Consider the following 17,633-nt stretch of genomic DNA (forward strand, 5'->3'; position numbering starts at 1 on the left):
AGCCCCACACACCGCTAGGGAGTGCAAGAGGCGCGAGGATGAGGAGTGAGGCCGGGTCAGAGCACTTGCAGCAGTCTTACATCACATTCAGGACTGGGCTTGGGACTGGGCATAACATCCCCGGAATCCCAAGAACGTACTCGACAGGCGGCTTGATGCCGTGCTGCGTGCATGCCGTTTGGTGGCTAGGGTCAAACATATAGTTAAGCGTAGCACAGCGCATGTAGCTGGATGCTCGCCACCCCTCCGCAGCCGTCGCCGTTGTAGGCCAAGATGCAGGCACACCCGACGCCACGCAGTGGCGGACAGTGGCATGTACAACGATGCATACATGGAGAATCACCCATCTCGATTCAGCTTCCAGTTGTCCCATGCATGCACAAATACGGATGCACATGCTCGTTCTCCTCACCGCCAACACACATACAAACGCCAGCACAGGCACGCGCCCTGGAAACAGACACATGCATACGCAGTGCCCAGCCACACTACTTACACCCACCCCCACCCCCACATGTCATCAGACCCGGTATCACCGCTCGGAGGGCACTTTGGTGAGGCCCCATAATGTTCAAGGATCAATGCAAACGTTGTGCCAGCGGCACCACCACTTGTCTGCTTCTTTGCTACTAGTTGTGTGCATGCATCTGCCGACATCTCCACATAAGTACACAGCACCTCAGCATGCCAAAGCCCGGCTTCCATTGGCTCTGGGCGCCGTCAGCTGACGCCTGACGCCGCCGCCACATGCAGCGTTGTGCTCACTGGCCACCTGTGTGCCTCAAACAAACCTCGCCCCGCTCCATTAGCCATTCGTTTTTGTAGCATCAGTCGGCACCTGGCTACTGCTGCTGCGCGTGCTGATGAGAGTATTGCTGCTGCTGCGGTTGCTGTTGCGGCGGTGGTGGCGGCAGCACCTGCACCGGCGCGTGCGGCGCGTCCTGGCGTGTGTGCCAGGGCGCGCTCGCCCGCAGGTCCATGTCTGGAGCCGCGCCCGGCATGGGCTGCAGCATGGGCGCCTGGGGCTGCTGGCCCTGCTGCAGCGCCTGCATCAGCTGCTGTTGCTGTTGCAGGTGCGGGTGCGGCTGCCACGCCGCATGCGGCGGTGGCCCCTGCAGAAAATCCTGCGGTGCGGGCGGCGGCGCCTGCCAGCTGCTGCCGCCAGTCGTGGTTATGACCAGGGGCAAGTGGCCCATGCCTGGCACACCCCCGCCAGTGGCGCCCGCGGCAGCGGTGGTAGCGGGGCCGGTCACTGCCAACCAGTCGGCGGCGGGTATGGCAATGGTGATGATCTGAGCCTGCTGGTGCCCTAGTGTGAGCGGCTGCTGCTGCTGCTGCTGCTGCTGCTCCATGGGTGTCAGGGGGTCATACGGGCCGCTACCGCCATTCACCTGCTGGGCATCTCCATGACGCATGCCACCCCCGCCACCGCCACCGCCCCCACAACCGCCACCGCCACTGCCAGCATCGCCGGCGACAGGCTGCTGCTCCGCCTGTTGCGCCGCACCGCGGTCCGGCCGCTGCCCCGGATGCAGGCGCTCGCCGTGGGGCTCGCCCGGCCGCGGCGCCCGACCGTCCCAGGCCCCGTCAGGCTGCAATTCAGTAGGACCCCCCGGGGGGTGGCCCCAGCTTGGGCCCGCATCCCCAGCGAGCCGCCGTTGCGGCGACGGTGAGCGGCTGCGGCCGCCGCCGCCACCACGGTAGCCATCGCCCCAGTGCTGGTGAGGCGGGGGCGGGCCGCGCGGCGGCGGCCAGCCGTCTTGGGGGTGGTGGCCGTGGCGCCAACCAGGGCCGCCGCCACCACCATGGTCGTCATCACGGCTCGGTGGCAGCCGGCGGTCGCTGCTGCCGCGCGGCTCCCACTGCTGCGGCCCGCCGTCGCCGCGGCGCGGTGGCGATCGACGCGGCTCGTCGTAAGGGCCATGGGGAGCGCCGTACGGCGGAGGCGGCAGCCGTTGGTCCCGGCTTTCGGGGCCCCGGCCGCGCAAGTCCTCACGCCCACGGCCCCACCCACGGCCGCGGCCGCGGCCGGAGTCGCCGGGACCTGGCGGGCCATACCAGGCCCCGTCGCCCCACCCACGCCCGCGCCCTCCGGAATGCGGCTCAGGCGGCCAGCCCTCCCGCTCCCGGTCCCGCTCCCTGTCAAATCCGCCACCCCAGTCTCGCTCGCGCTCCCACTCGCCAGCGCCCCAGCCGCCACCGCCACGACCTCCATCCAGATCACGGTCACAGCCGCGGCCGCGGTCTTCGTAGTGTGAGGATGGCGGCATGGGTCTGGACTGGGAGTCTGGCCGCGGCCGGTCCCGCCAGCTGCGGTCGCCGTCGCGCTCGCCGTGGCCGAAAGGTGGTGGCCGCTGCTGCTGCTGCTGCTGCTGGTCTTCAGGCCACGGCCGGCGGCCGCCGCCGTCTCGCGCAGGGCCGTCTCGCGCAGGGCTGACCGGCCCGTCGGCACCCGCACCCCGCCGGGGCTGCTCCCGATCCCTATCCCCGTCCCTGTCCCTGTCCCTGTCCCCGTCCCGGTGTCTGTCCCCGTCCCGGTGTCTGTCCCCGTCCCGGTGTCTGTCCCTGTCCCGGTCCCGGTGCCTGTCCCCGTCACAATGCGGCTCGCGCTGCTGAGTCAGCCGCGGCCGGCGTGGCTGAGGAAAGGCCGCCCCGCGCTCTTCGTCAGAGCGGCGTTGCCCAGCAATCGCCTCAGCAGCCGCATCGTCGCCGCCCTTATCTTGCTCAGCGCCAGCACCTTTTGCAGCTCCATCGCCATCACGAGAGCCAGCCGCAGCGGCAGTAGCAGCAGCCTCAGTCGCCGTATCAGTAGCAGCCGCATCTGCTCCCGCGCGCGCCTGGCTGTGGCGCTCGTCCTTCACTCCCAACGACGGTGCTTCATCTTCGCCACGGCCCCGCGGGCCCTGGGGAACGCCACCTTGAGGCTGCGGCTGCTGCCTCTCCTGCGCTCCTGCCAATGGCGGCGGTGGAAATGGCAGTGACGGCTTGACGCCATCCCCCGGCCCGGCATCCTTGACTGAGGCTGCACCTGCAGCCTTGGTGGCACCGGGTGCATCCACCCCGCGGCGGTCGACCCCGCCAACGTCGCTGCGTGCAGCGCGACCGCCCTCAAGCACGCGGCCGCCACCGCTACGACTGCCCTCTGTCGCGTTTGTGCGTGTCCGAGGTCCCTCCCTGCTGGGCTCCGAGTGGTCGTGGCTCCTGCGCTCCTTGCCGCTGCTGCCGTCGGGCTCAGGCCGGCTGGCCTCCGCATCGTGGCGCTGACTAGGACCCGCAGTCCGGGCGTCGCGGTTGGCAGACGCACTGGCGTCTCTGCCACCGCCGTTGCTTCCTCCCTCTTCCCTGGTGCTGCGGTCCTGGCTCCGGCCTTGCTCCCGCTCCCGCTCGCGCCCCTGCTCCCGCTCCCGCTCGCGCGGGGCCTCTGGGTCCGGGCTGTCAGTGCGGCCGGCCGGTCTGCCCCTGTCATCGTCAGCACGCTGCCCCGCCCGACCGACAGCCCCGTCCAGGCCCGGGCGCTCCCGGCCGGCCCACTCCTGCGCGCGCGACCAGCATGGTTCGCTTGCGCCGCGGCCCTTGCCTCCCAACCCAGCGCCCGGGCTCCCAGGGGTGCCCCTGCCCCGGACGGGCTCCGTGGTGTCATGAGGCTGTCGCGGCTGCGGCTGCGGCGGCCTCATGCGGTCGGGCGAACTGCCACGACCGGCCTCACCTGTGGGAGCAGACACCGCGTGATCGGCGGCCACACCGCTTCGGTGGCGGCTGCCGTCAGCGCTACGGCTCGGCGAGGCGCCGGCTCTCCGGGGCGTGGCGCCGGGGGCAGCAGCCCGCGTGGAGGTGCTCGGGCTGGCGCCGGCATCGCCGCTTTGCTGCGCGGCACCCAAGCGCCTGGCACCATCGCCGCGGCCGTCATCGGAGACAGCTGCAGCCGCAGCTGCCGGAGGCAGGCACGAGTCGCGCTGTTGCTGTCGCTGGCCGGGCGTCGGGGAGCGCGTGCCACCACGCAGCGGCGACCGTGTGCCGCTGTCACCAGCGGCGCCGCCGCCTTCGCTGCCCCGCCTCTCCTGGCGATCGAACTGACGGCGGCCAGGGCTGCCGGGCGGCGGCAGTGCCGGACGACGACCGCCGGTCTGCCACTGCCCCCTGTCATCGCCACTAGGGCCACCGCCACGGCCACTGCCATCTCCTGCTCCTCTGGCTCCCTGGCCCCCAGCCCCAAGCAAGCTGCGCTGCCGCTCCCGATCCAAGCAGCCACCGCCACCGCCGCCGCCATCGTGGCCGTCACCACCGCGGTCCTGGGCGCCTCGGCCCCTAGCCCACTCCGAGCTGTCGTCCGCGCCGGGTCTGGGCGGCAGGCGCTCACGTCGCTTAGGCATCTCCCACACGATGGGCTTGCGCGGCTCCGTTTCCTCAGCGCCCGGCTTGGCCGGCTGCTCTGCCAGCGCTGCCGGGCTGGCGGCGCCGTCTCGCGACGCCCTGCCTTCCTCCGGTGAGCCCGGGGCCCTGCGGGCCACGGCCACAGATGGCCGGTGCGGCAGCCGACTCCGCTCCCAGGCCGCCTCCTCGCCCCGCCCGCCCTGGCCGCGGCAGTCACCGGCGCGCGCGCCCTCGCCACCGTCGCTGCGCCGGCGCGCTTGTGACTGCCAGGGCTGCTGAGGGGAGAGCCGCCCACGCGGCGAGTCGGCCACACGCGCCGCTGCAGCGTCGCCGCCTTCAGACCGCTGGCGCCAGCTGCGTTCGTCCGCTAGCTCCGCAGCCGCTGACTCGGGCTGCGATGGCGGCTGAGGTGCTGCATCCTCTGCCAGCCGTGGGCCTCGCGCGGCCGCACCACCTGCAGCCCTACCGTGGGTGTGGGCAGCGTCTCTTGCACCCGCAGCAGTGGCGCCTTCCGCGGCTGTGCCCGCATCTACACCCGCAGCGCCCGGCTGCCCCCGCGGCGCCGCGCCATCCGGCCTGCCGCTGGCCCTGTCAGCAGCCTGCTCGGCGCTGACCTCAGCGCGAGCGGGCGCCGGCTGCTGCCCGCCCTGCAGCACCGTATCCTGCTCCAGCTCCCCAGCCGCACGCCCCTTCGCATCCGTCTCGTTAGCTGCTGCTGCTGCTGAAGTCATGCCGCCGCCTGGCCCGGCCGTACCTCGCGGCGAGCGCGGTGGCGCATCCCCCCGACCGGCCTCCTCCCCAGCCGCAACCGCAGCCGCCACTTCTGTTGCCGCCCGGTTAGAGCCGCCGCCCGCTCCAGGTGCCAGCGCCACAGGGCGGCGGAGTGCAAAGCCGCGCGGGCTGACGCCGCCCGCAGCCCCGCCTCCGCCACGCTCCCCGCCCCTGTGACGGTCCGTGACCCAGTCGCGGTCGCGGCACCATGGCCTCTCCCCGTCAGCGGATTCACCGCGCCAGCGCACCGCCCGCTGCTCCCCGTACCTCTCCACACGCTCGCGAGCCCAGCCCGGGCCCCGCTCCCGCTCTTGCCGCGCCGGCACCACATCCCGCAGCAGCTGGCGCCAGGCCGGCCGCTCTTCGGGCTCAGGCGTAGGTTGGCGCTGCGGCGGCGGCGGCGGAGAGCGTGACGCGCCCCGCTGCTGCCGCGGCGGAGGCCGCCGCCAGCCGCCCCCATCCCGTCCGTCGCGCGGTCGGCTCCTGCTGCGGCTGGCGCTGCGGCTGGGCGGGCGGCTCTTGCTGCGATCGCAACCGCGACCGCGAACGGGACTGGCGCTGTGGCTGCGGCTGCGGCTCCGTCGGCGCGCGGGCTGCCGGTCCATGCCATTACTGCCTCTTCCGCCGCCCCACTCGCCGTGTCGCGAGTCCACGCCACCGTGCGGCCCTGCCAGCTGCCGCCGCTGCGCCTGGTGTTGCGGCTCCTGTCGCAGGCCCTGATCCCGCTGCCGCTGCTCTGGGCCTTCCAACCCCCGCTGGCCACGCAGGGGCGGCTGGCGGTAGCTCGCCTGCCAGTCCCTGTCGTCCTCCGGCCGCCGCTCCCGCTCCCACTCCCGGGGCCGCAGCCGCCAGGCTTCCTCCCGCTCCCCCGCCGCGTCCGCCGCCTGCTGCCGCCGCCGCTCCTGCTCCCACCGCAGCACCTCCCGGTCCCTCTCATCCAGAGGGTCCCGCTGCAACCCTCGGTGGCGGCCCCAGCCTGGATGATCGCTGCTGCCATCCCCGGCGTGCTGCTGGCCCCGGCCCTCCTCCCGCTCCGCCCCACACAGCCGCGGTACTCCCGGCCGGAGCGATGCACGGCCGTCCTCCACGGTCCGCGGCCCCGGGTTGTGCCAGCCCTTGTGGCCGGGCAGGCCTCCGCCCCGGCCTCCATCGCTGTCCCGCCCTGGCAGCGGCTGCAGCTCGAGCCGGTCAAGGTCCTGACCCAGCTGATCGCCACTGTGGGCCGACGCCTCCTTGCCCTGGTGCCCAGCCGTGCCTGCCTCCTCAACCACACCCGCACCCGCACCCGCAGCAACGCTTGCGGCTGCTGCTTGGTTGTGTTGCTGCTGCGGCTCCTGCGCCTGAGCGGCCTGAGGCGGAGGCCCAGGAGCAGCGGCGCTTGCTGACGGCAGAGCTGACGGCGGCGCAGCAGCGGGCGCGGTGGCAGCTCCGTTTGGCCAGGCGGCGGCAGCAGCCGTGCCGTCGGGGCGTTGGGGCGCAGCAAGCGCCGGGGGGCCGGGGGGGTCCGCTGGCAGCGGCGCCCGCGGCGCGGTGGCGGACTGGGCGTGCGGGGGGGCGCTGCCTGCCCACAGCCCCGCAGCCAGGCCATATGGGGCCCGCGGCAACGGTGCATGGTAGTGCTGGTGGTGCTGGTGGTGGTGTTGATTCTGGTACTGATGTTGCTGCTGGCAGTTTTGGTGGTGCTGGTGCTGCTGCTGGTAATCCCCGGCCGCGCTTGGGCCGATGCCTTGGACGCTGGTGCTGGAGCTGAGCAAGGGGCCGCCGTGCGGCGCATATGCAGCTTGTGCCGCGGGCTGCCCAGGTGCCTCCCCTGAGGCGGGACCCGTCCACACATAGCTGGGGGCGTGGCCGTGCCCTGCCGGCGGCGGCCCTGGCGGCGGCGGCCCTGGCGGCGGTGCCGGCCGCGGCACCTGCCCGGCCTGCTGCTGCACAGCCCCGCTGGCCGCCGCCGGCGGCTGCGCCGGAGCGGGCGGCGGCTGCGGCAGCGAGCCGCCGCCGCCGCCGTCGTCGTCATCCAGCCCATCCAACAGGTCCCCCAGCCTCTCGGTGACGCCCTGCAGCAGGTACGGTACGCCGTCCGCCAGGGCGCCCTCCAGCTCGCCGCCCTCCCGCAGCAGCGCCGCCAGCGCCGCCGAGGTGGCGGTGATGGCGCCCAGGCCGGCGGCGCGGCGGGCGGCGGTGTGGGCGGCAATGCGCCCCAGCAGCTGCAGCTGCGCGTTCAGCGACTGCAGCACGTGCTGCGCCGCCGACCAGACCTGCGGCGCAGCGGGGTGCGGTGTAGCAATATGGCCTTAGCCGGCAAGGAGTATGAGGCCATGCAGTCCGTTATAGCAGGCAGGAAGGGCAGGCGAAGCAAGCGACACACACACCTGCTCCACTGCTGGCCTCCACGCGCGCTCGAAGGCAGGCGGCAGGGCTGAGGGCCCCGGTGCCTCACGTGCCGTCGCAGAGGAACCCGCCGCGCCGGACCCCGCGGCAGCCGGCGCCCGAGGCAGCGCCGCCGCCACAGGCAGCAGCTCCAGCGGCGACAGCGTGGGCGGCAGCACCGGCCGCGGACCCGTGAGCACACCCGGCGGCAGCCGCCCGCGCGGCTTCGGCGGCGGCGCCTGCTGCTGCTGGGGCTGCATTGGCACCGGTTGCTGCTGCTGCTGTTGCTGCGGCGCGGGCGGGCCCCAGCGTTGTGGCCGGCCGGCGCCGCCGCTGCTGCCGTTCGCAACGCGGGTGCGGCCCGCTCCCCTGTCCTGCGAGCCATCGTCTCCATCATCATCTAGCTCCATGCCGGACCCACTGTCGTGCCCCTGCTGCTCCGCAACCTGGTAACGGCCTCGCTCGCGTTCGCGGCTAGGGTCCCGCCGGCGCCCACGCTCGCGCTCACGCTCACGGGCCCGGGCGGGCCCAGCTTCCGAGTCGGATCGCGCCGCCGCGGATGGCGACCAGTCCTCATCCGATGACGAGGACGAAAGGGTGCGCCGGAGCCGCCTGCTGCTAGTGCCCCTCGCGCGCCTCGCCTCCGAGCCCGCCCGCCGGTTGGCCGCCTTCACGGCGGCCTTTCTCCGCCGGCCGCGGCGATGGGAGCCCCAGCCCTGCTCCTCTTCCTCCTCCTCCTCCTCCTCCTCCTCGTCCGTGACAACCTCGGCGTCCTCATCCTGCAGCTCCTCCTCCTCTTGCTGCCGCCGCCGCTCCTCCCCCTCCTCGTCACCCTCGTCTTCCTCCCGCCAGTGGTCATTTGCGGCCGCGACCGCAGGCTTCGTTGCAGCGCCGCCACCGCCACCGCCGCGCTTGCCCCGCCTGCTGCTGCCGCCTCCTTTCACCGTCTCCGCTTGCCAAGCTAGGTCGTGCAGCGAGGCCGTCTTGCGGTCCGGCGGCGGCTCCGGCATGTCCGCATGCTCCGCCGGTGTCAGCCGCCGCCCGGCTCTGGAGCCGTCCGCACGCCCAGATGGCCCACTGGCCGCACCAGCCGCGACTGCAGTGACAGAGGCCACGTCGCCGTTCGCCTTGGGTGCTTTGCTCTTGGGTTTGGGCACAGCCCCCCTCGTGCCAGCGGCTGCTTTGGCGCGCTTGATGCCCTTCTTGGTCGGCAGCTTGCCGCCGCCGTTGGCCTGACCCACCACGCCCGAGGCCGGCCCCGCTCTTGCCCCCTCCCGCTCCCCGTGTGCCTCTCCGTTCGCTGCGACGTCCACCTCAGGCTGCACCTCCGCCTCAGCTGCCAGCAAAACCTTCCGCTTCTTCAGCGGCGACGCCGGCGCCGTCCCCTCTGACGCCGCGTGTGCCGCCTGCTGCTGCGCCTTGCGCGCAATCGCCTTGGCGAGCGCGGCCTTGGTCGTGCCCTTGGCCTCTGAGGTGGGCAAAACAGGTGGCAGAGACTCCGGTCCTTCGCCGCCACTGGCGCCCGAAACGTCTCCGCCAAGAGCCAGCCGCCTGCCCCGGCCGCCCGCCTTCCTGCCCTTGCCCTCGGAGCTTGCCGCTGCAGGTGAGCCATCCTCACGCGCCGCCTCGACAGCGGCCCTACCGCGGCCCCGGCCCCGGCCCCGGCCTCGAGTCGACCCCGCGGCAGTGGCAGCGGCTGCTTCGCTGGAGGGTCCCGGCCCGGCGCCGCCCGTGTCCCGCCGCCCGGCGCCGTCGTACTGCCGCCCTGGCGCCGCCCCTGGGCCCGCAGCCCCACGCGAGCGCTCCGCCTCTCCGCCGTCTCCCCCACTGCCCGACGTGCCCGCCTCCAGGTTGCCCTCCTCCTCAACCACCTCATCTGATGCCTTCTCCTCCTCTTCCTCCTCCTCCCCATCCATCTGCCCCGAGGCCTCCTCGCTGTCTGCGCCTGACGTGCGGCTGCCAGCCCACGCCGCTGAACGCGAGCCGGCACGGGCCCTGCCTCCTCGCCGGCCCCCACGGCCGTGCCAGCTTCCCCGCCGCGCCAGCAGCAGCGGCGTCCTTCCCGGCCCTGGCGTCACAGCGCGGCCGTAGGCGAGCCCGCCCTCGCCGCCTTCGCCCGTGCCATCGCCGTCCATGCCCGGTGTCGAGGGCGCACCGCCCGGCCAGTCGCCACCACCCCAGCCACCAGATGCCGCGGCGGCTGCGGCTGCGGCGGCGCGGCGCGACTGCGGGGTGAAAGTTTCGCCGCGCGCGAGCGCTTCGGCGTAGGCCGCCGTGACGCGCGCCGCCGCCGTGTCCAGCAGCGCCGCCGCGTGCTGCTCCGCAACCTGCCTCGGCGGCTTAGCCTGCGGAGGCAAAGCAAGTTGCAGTTGTGGGGTGGAATTCTTGGAGCGAGTGAGTGCATGTACGGTACGCAAGTAACACAGCCTCTGGGCGGTGCAATGGCGCAAGGTTACAGGGCGTTACTGCAAAACCCTTTCTATTCCGCATATGACAGCCCACGCCTCCCGCACTCACATACAAGTCGATTGTTGCTGGCGGCTGTTGCGCAGGCGGCGTTGGGTTGGGCGTGGCCGCCCGGCACCCGCCCTCGGCCCCACCCCCAGCCTCGCCGTCGCCAAGAGTGTTAGCCGCCGCCGCCGCTGGCTCTTCCGGCACCGCCCGCGGCTCTCCCGCCTCCCTGTCATCGCCACCGCCGTTGGCGCCCTCCACGTCCTCCCCAAGCGGGGCGCGAGCTGCCACCGCCACCGCGTCCGTGTCCGTGTCCGCTGCTTTGGCTGCCGCCTCTGCCGCCGCCGCCGCCTCAGCAGCCAAGTAGGCGATCCAGACGGGCGCGTTCATTGCGTGAATGGCGCTGTGCGACAGCACCTGTGACCATTTGCGTGATTGCGTACAGCGACGATTCCGGACGATGACCGACCGAGGCGGTCAGCGGGCGAGGGCCGGGGCTGGGTGCGCAGGGTGATGCGGCAAGCCCCAGCAGGCCTTCATGCCCCACGTGTTCCCGTGACAAATGCCTTAACATCAAACACAGTCTCAGGCACAGAGACACACTCATGCTCGCTTTGTCCTCTTCCATGCATGGGCTCGCTGCCTCCTCCCGTAGCGCCGCGCAATCGCAGCCATGCGCTCCCAGAGACACGCGGCCCCACACGGCCCTGGCACGGGCGCGCGCGCGCACCTGCCTCGCCTCGTACGTGTCCTGCCCCGCCCCCGCCGGCCGCCTGAAGCCCATCTTGGCCCAGTAGCCCTCCACGTCGCGGCCGCCCACCACCACCGTCGCGTACTGCAGGGCCGGGGATTACATTCATGATAAATCAAGAAGTGAAGGCGTAGCCAGGGCCGGGCGGGGGGGCGGCGGGGTGACTTGGGGTCAGCGGGTGATGTGGAGCCCGCAGGGCGGGCAGCACCAGCCCAGGCATGCCTATCACCCATTCACATGACTCACCTCGTGTCCGGCGCCCACCGCGCGCGACAGGACGCAGCGCGTCAGCAGCCGCCCCAGCCCGTGGCGCTTGTGCTCCGGCGCTGTGGCCTGGGGTGGTAGGGGTATAGGTAGGGCACGAGGCCCGCACGCAAGGGTGGAGTGCGTGTGTACGACGCCCGACAACACCTGAGCCGACTCGTGCTCCGCCCAATCACAACCCACGGCGCCCACCCCAGTCAACGCTCCCCACGAGGGCTGTTTCGGAACACGAGCCCCAGCTACCCACCTGGAACAGTATCTGCAGGTGCAGGCGGCTGCCGGGCGTGTGGCCAGCTTGACTGCTCCCGACCTGACCAGCTCACACGCCGCCTGCAGATTGCTGCTGGTCTGCCGCTGGCCCGCGTGGTCCCACACCGCCACCGTGCAAGGAACCGGGCCGCCCCGGGCACAACCGCCTCTTGAGCCGGGTGGTCCAGTTAGCACGCCGTGTCAGAGGCTGCTTCACCTGCAGGCACCAGCAACACATCGGCATTACGTCTAGCCTCTTTCCGAGCCCGAAAGCCAGCGGCGAACAGCGCCGCGTGCAGAATGCATAGACTCGACCCATTTGTGCCCGGACTACCCCACTGACGGCTTCTGAACCGCCTTACCATTTGTAGCAGCACTTGTGCTTCGCTCGTGGTCCCGAGAGCCGCCAAGTGGTCGGTTTTAGACTTAACGTGTCTGCCGCACCGTGCGTTTCGTTGGTTGGCCACAGTGGTCCCTAGGAGTAAGCTTACAGGGATTTGCAAAGTGATTGGCGGGTGCGGAGGGCCGAATGGCACACAACTTCGCCGGAAACTTTGCAAATCCCTGTATACGCGATTCCGCCGTAGAGCCCTAGAGCACGCGGGACACCAGCCGGAATTTACTATACATGTTTGTTCACCCAGCCCATTTGCCACCTCCCGGCCCAGAGCAGTTCCGCCAGCTTGAGCCTGGTCAACGTCCATGCCAACAAGAGCGAAGCGTCCGGCCCTCGAGAGCTCTCCCTGTGACTCCTGGCAACTTCTGAAAGGTCATGCAAATAGAGCATATCTTTGCGCGTCCGGCCCGTCAAAAATTGAATTTTGCACAGAGTCCCCAGCTTGGTCCCCGCCCGGTCCCTAAGCCGGTCGCGAGCCGGTCCCCGGATGGGGTACACCGCTTGTGATCACAACTCGCTCCTCGCTGCACGCACCCACAGCATACGTTTGATACACGCACCCACAGCATATACTTCTACTCTGAGCGAGCGGAGTCGCGGGTACTTTGCTCAAACCTTCAGATTTTTCCGGGCGACGAGACTGCGCAACATGCAGCTGACCAGCTGCCTCTGCGGCACGTCGTTGCGCCTGGTCTCGCGCCGTGCGGTCGCGCCTGCGACTGTGCGCGTTCCTGCGCCCAAGATGCTGGGCCCCCACATCCCCAAGCTGCCTTCGGCTCGCGGCATGCGCGCCGCTTGCCGGGCGCAGTTTTCAGACGAGGTTATGCTCGGCGCCCTGGTTTTGGCGGGCGCGGTTGTGCCCTTCACGGTGAGCGCGCCCCGCACCCCGGCGCTTGCGTCATCCCCGGCACCACAGCCCGAGCTGTCAGTTTCACGACTGCGCCCTTGTTTCGTGACCGCAGCTGCTGTCCAGCTTCGCCACGTCCATCAAGGGGGACATCGTGGCGGACATCAAGGCTGCGGATGACCGCTGGGCGGTCGCTGAGGCCCGGTGGTACGCGCTTGCCCAGCGCGTTGCGCCGCTGGAGGTGTTGGCGATCGGAAAGCTGCCGGTGACTAAGGCCCCAGGTGCGGCGCCGCTTTGGGCTAGGCTGCCGCTCAGGCGGGTCAGGTGGCCCGTGAAGGATCCGGGAAGCGTGAGGCCGTTTGCTTGCACATGGGGGCATTGCGGTCATGTCCCCATCCGCCGCCACGTCACGCCTTCTGCCCTGCGTTTAGTTGACTGCATGCACCTCCCTGTCTGCTCACGGCTGCTGCTCCCCGTCGCCTCACGTCGGCCCCAGGCGACGGCTGAGGGGGCTACGTGGCGTGAGCCCCAATGTAGGCGTGTTGGGTCGACACAGCGTTTGGTCCTAGCGGCTTGGGACGGGTCTGCTCTAGACGTCCTGCCTGGCCTCGCAGTTGCTGAGCTCACCCGAAGCCGCGGACGCCTTGGCCCGCACGCCCGCAGGCTTACAAGCGGATAATAGAATTAAGGTGGCCTGCTGGTCAAGGCTGCACTTGCTCGATGCTGCAGCCAGATGGCGCTGGCCAGCCGTGCTGGCGCGGCATTGGTTGGTCCTTGAGGTCGTTGAAGCGTTGGTGGCTTTGGTTCTCGTGGGTAGTGCATGCGCCGTGCTGTGCGCTGGATGGTTGCACAGCAGCGCCTTTGGCATAGCACACCGCTTGGCAGCCGTTGTTAGTTGCTGCATGACACCGTGGCTGTTGACCGGGAGATGGTTTCCTGGCACCCATGGGCGCCATTGCCTGATGGCGCCTCACCGTGGCTTTTGTGTATGTTACAGCTGTGGTCCTGCCTCTGACCCGGGCCCGACACACGGCCGCCGCAGCCTACCAGTCTCTCTTGGACTGGCGAGAGCGCCCTCGCACCGGCACTCAAAAACCCTAGCCCTCGGCAGTCAAGTCCCATAGACCTGGACTAGCCGCGCACACGTGACGCCGCCGCGCTCTTCATGAGCAGCTGGACAGCGGTAAGGAAACAGCCCGCAACGTACGTAAACAGACGAGACACGCAGTACAAGAACGAAAGACGCAAGACTCGTTCACACTCAGCAGCCTCTTACTAAGGACAAGTCCAGACTCCTCGCTGCACCTCAAACAGGCCTCCCGTAGACAAAGACAAAGCCGGCGAGTACGCACAAAGCCACCGCACTAAGCCCTACCAACTGGAGCTGCACCGCTGACCACCCACGAGCTGCCGCAAAGGACCCAAACAAGCGCCCACACTCCCACTGCCTAAGAGCCGAAGTCTCACTCACTCCCTCTCGCAACCGCACACACGTAAACACACTGGTACACTGCCGCTATGTTTCAGCGGTTGGGGTTCTGAGCACGTGCCTCATAAAGTTTCCTCCTACTCTTCCCACTGCACCCTGATGCGGCCCCCTTGCACCGCCAGCAGGGGATGTGCCGGCCCAACCTCGCGCCATCCCTTCCTCGGCACCCCTAGCCCCGCGAAGTCGTACAGCCTCCTCCAAAACCCTGTCACCGCTTCAGCCTTGGCGATCTCTAGTGGTGCAGGGGGTCCTCGTGCTGCTGCGTTCCCTCCGCTGCCTCTTGTTCCGCCACAACCACGCACGCCCAGCAGCAGCACTGCTTAAATGCGTGCAGGTGTCTCCCTCTCCAAGGCCTCTCACCAGCTAAGCCGTGGCAACTTGCACACACACAAACACAGTACGAATCGTAGTTAATTGAACATGCACGACCGACTACGCCCCCACCAACCTCTTTCACGTGATCGCCTGCAACCTCTTCCACTTAGAATACTTTGTCCTGCGGCCCATGTCTTCTTCGTGCCCATGCAGGCAGGCCCAGTACTTGACGCAGGCCCTGCTGCATTGGTCACAGCCCTCAACCGCGTCCGGGCACGCTCCATGGTCGAGAGGGCTGCAAGCACTACCACATCCCACACCGCTTGCTGTACTCCGCCGTGTGGCGGCTCTGCTAACCATAGCTGCTGTCGGGTGATGGTGTGCCCCACCGCTGTGTTGATCTGCGCCAGCACTGCCTGCGCCACGGGGCACTCCCAGAAATGGTGCGCGCGCGGTGAGCAGGATGCGCCATGCACTCCTCCAAAGGTGCCGCAGCCACAGGCTCCCGGCGGGACTCCGCTGATGTGGCTGTTTCCCGCCAGGGGCACTCCGTCCACTGCCAGCCGCCACAAGACTTCCACTTGCTCCCTTTCCCACCGAATGCGCCACATCCTGCTCAGCATGGCGCGCACCGGGTTCGTGGCTGTCGTCGTAGCGGGGGGTGGGGCTGTCTGTCCGCCTCGTGCTTCCCTTGCTTGCGAAGTCCGCGTGCAGCTGCGTCCGCTGTTGTTCCACAGGTCGTAGCAGCATCGCCGTGGCCTGGCGGACGGTCAAATCCTGCAGCCGAATGGGTGTCAGCATCCCCCTGCGCCACCCCAGTCTGGCCACTATCTGCGCCCGCACTGACTCTGTTGTCTGTGTAGGCGTCGCTGCTCCTGCACCGAGCTGATCCTCAACTTGCCCCGCCGCTGCACGCCACTCCGGGCTGATGCGCTGTCTGCTAGCAGCAGCTGAATGGCCTGCAGTGTCAGGCTCCTCCTAAAGCCTTCTGTGGCTGTGGGGACCGATTGCGGGCTCAGGCAGTTCCCCGGCAACCACCGACGCAGCTGCTCGTGCTGTGGGTTTTCAGGACTTGACAGTTGCACGTGAGGTTACTGCCAAGGTTTCTGCCCAGAGGTTACTGCCAAGGTGCCCACATGGGGAGGACGCCAGGACCCACGGTGTAACAAGAATGGCGTGTTCTCCCATGAAGGGCTGAGCCCCACCACGCGTTGTAACTGTCTGAGGCCGAAGGTTGGTTCGAAACCACCTCATCTCCCAGACATAGCTGGGGTCGGGTTGAACAGGCACCACCCGCCAAAAAATCACGTCCAGCAGTAACGTCAAGCTCAACCACACAAACCATTAGACGTTGCTAACCAGACCCTGGCAAGTCTCAACCTGCGCGCAGGCGCCGCGTTTTTTCAGGCGACGTCACGCTCTCCTCCTCCTCGTGGCCTTGCCCGCCCCCTCCGCTCCACACATGCGCGCCGCAGCTGCTGAGCCCATGGCCACCACCAGGCCCTGGGCCTCTGCCGCCACCGCCGCCACCGCCGCTGCCACCGCCCCGGCGCAATGCAGCAGGCCTTGGGTTACCCAGCAGCATCTCCTCCAGCGCGTGGCGCATGTTTGTCGCGGAGTTGGCGTCGCGGCCCTTAGATCAGCACCGGTGCAGCAGCAGGCAGGTCTCGTGGTCTATGCTAGTTTTGATTTCCGTGCCGACGCAGGCAGGCACCACGCACGCACGCACGCACGGACAGGGGTGATCCTGGGGGGGCTTCGCCCCCCGTGAATCGCTTCACTCAGGGGGCTCAGGCCAAAAATGACCTGCAGGTTCTTGAAGATCGTGAACTCCGGCGGCAGTAACCGCCTTGCTCGAGTACTTGTCGGCCTGGCCAACGTCCACGTGCTTTTGTACCCTGCGCACCACGTGCCGGGGGACGGGGCGTGAGGGTGCGGCCAAGCAACGAGCGAGCTCTGCTCTCTGTTTACGTGAGACACCTTCATTCGAGCGTCTACAGCAAAAATTCCATGGAGCGTCCTTTTAACCCTACGCATTAACCGACCTATTCATAATCAAGAGCAACAATGCCTGCCACGCCACTCTCCCACCGCAGGCGCTTTCCAGGGGGGGGCAGGTCCTTCCGAAAAGCACCCCACCTTCTTTAATGGAAGCTCTCAGCGAGAGCATTCAGAATCCGCTTTCGGAGTTTCAATCGGGGTGGAAACTACAAAGATATGGGCCCCCGAAGTTGAGAGTCGGTCGTCGTCCCCGGGGCCGGCACGGTATTGTCACGTCTTCCACAAGATATCGTCTGAGCGCCTTTGCGCAAGTAAAATGACCTTTCATCGATGCGTACAGAACTTGTATGGGCTTATTAGCAAGCCTGGCCTGCGTTCCCCGGTGAATAGGACTGGAGAGTGACTCCTGGGGACCAACATGTGTGCCGACATGTCCCAAGCAACACGTCCACGGTCAGTGCTGAAGCAGCGGGCGCTACGCTACGCAACACAATTTCTGCAACATATATGCATTTGAGATAGCACTGATATGCCGGGGACGTTCGGGGTGCGAGGGCTGAGGGCTCACCCGTTGTCTTGTCCATGTAGACAGCATACAGTTGAAGGAGGCGCGTGTGCACGGAGGGGGCTGAACGGCCCGGTCTTCTAGCCAAACAATAGACACCCGCGAAAGAGAGCATATTACAAAGGCCCGACGAAAAATAAGGGGTTTTAGGGGGTGTACGACAGTGCATGGGGAGTCAGTCGTCGTCCAGGGGGATCGGGAAGGTTTTGTAAGGTGGGGTCGGGAGGTAATGTTTCTGCCCCCCCCCCTGCGCTTTCTGCACTTTTGGTGAAACATGTCCACGAGCAGCTCCATCTCAGCTACCGTTTTAGGCTCACCCAGTACATAATGGCCACCCCGCCACCCACCAGGATGAAGATGATAGGTGCAGCCAACAGAGACGCTGACTCAGATCGCCAGTTCTGGAGCGACTTGTGGAGGCCTTCAACAACTTTTGCGTAAGCGCTGAGCGTTGAGCTGGGCTGGAACCAAGCCTGCTTCAGGGGTGGCACCATCAGGTAGGCCACGCTGTAGATGGTCAGGATCATGCTTGCGTATGTTGAGAAGAGTACGTGTGCGGCGTTGTTGTTGATGAGGCCAGCAGTGCCAGCACTACAACCGTGCACACGACGTGCAGAATGCGACGCCCAGTCGGAGGAAGCGGTCCTTCAGTCCTGGTGCTGGCGCATCAGCTGCAGGGCCGATGTGGACTGGGGTAACGATCTGCTGCTGCAGCAAAGTGCCCAAAAAGCAGCCAAAACCAGCTGCCATCGCCTGCATCAGTCAACACCACGCCACCCGATCGTCAGTATACGA

At 68.4% G+C, this 17,633-nt stretch overlaps 3 protein-coding genes across 3 annotated transcripts; 1 reads left to right on the forward strand and 2 right to left on the reverse strand.

The window, feature by feature from the left end:
• Positions 1–64: 64 nt before the first annotated feature.
• CHLRE_17g745797v5 (uncharacterized protein) lies at positions 65–11,683 on the reverse strand. Its single transcript, XM_043072744.1, has 8 exons — positions 11,587–11,683; positions 11,418–11,441; positions 11,223–11,285; positions 10,958–11,044; positions 10,691–10,795; positions 10,027–10,377; positions 7,512–9,854; positions 65–7,397 (listed from the first exon to the last, which is right to left on the reverse strand). Exons 1-8 carry the CDS (start codon positions 11,587–11,589, stop codon positions 843–845), a joined length of 9,531 nt encoding a protein of 3,176 aa, XP_042915203.1. The 5' UTR covers positions 11,590–11,683; the 3' UTR covers positions 65–842.
• Positions 11,684–11,783: 100 nt separating this feature from the next.
• On the forward strand, positions 11,784–13,474 carry CHLRE_17g745847v5 (uncharacterized protein). The gene is made up of 4 exons (XM_043072745.1): positions 11,784–12,489; positions 12,584–12,749; positions 12,965–13,001; positions 13,132–13,474. Exons 1-3 carry the CDS (start codon positions 12,271–12,273, stop codon positions 12,973–12,975), a joined length of 396 nt encoding a protein of 131 aa, XP_042915204.1. The 5' UTR covers positions 11,784–12,270; the 3' UTR covers positions 12,976–13,001; positions 13,132–13,474.
• A 43-nt stretch (positions 13,475–13,517) lies between these two features.
• On the reverse strand, positions 13,518–17,613 carry CHLRE_17g745897v5 (uncharacterized protein). The gene is made up of 2 exons (XM_043072746.1): positions 17,156–17,613; positions 13,518–15,652 (listed from the first exon to the last, which is right to left on the reverse strand). Exons 1-2 carry the CDS (start codon positions 17,363–17,365, stop codon positions 15,617–15,619), a joined length of 246 nt encoding a protein of 81 aa, XP_042915205.1. The 5' UTR covers positions 17,366–17,613; the 3' UTR covers positions 13,518–15,616.
• Between the last annotated feature and the right edge of the window lie 20 nt (positions 17,614–17,633).

Source organism: Chlamydomonas reinhardtii, chromosome 17 (assembly GCF_000002595.2).
Source record: "Chlamydomonas reinhardtii strain CC-503 cw92 mt+ chromosome 17, whole genome shotgun sequence".
Classification (NCBI taxonomy): Eukaryota; Viridiplantae; Chlorophyta; class Chlorophyceae; order Chlamydomonadales; family Chlamydomonadaceae; genus Chlamydomonas; species Chlamydomonas reinhardtii.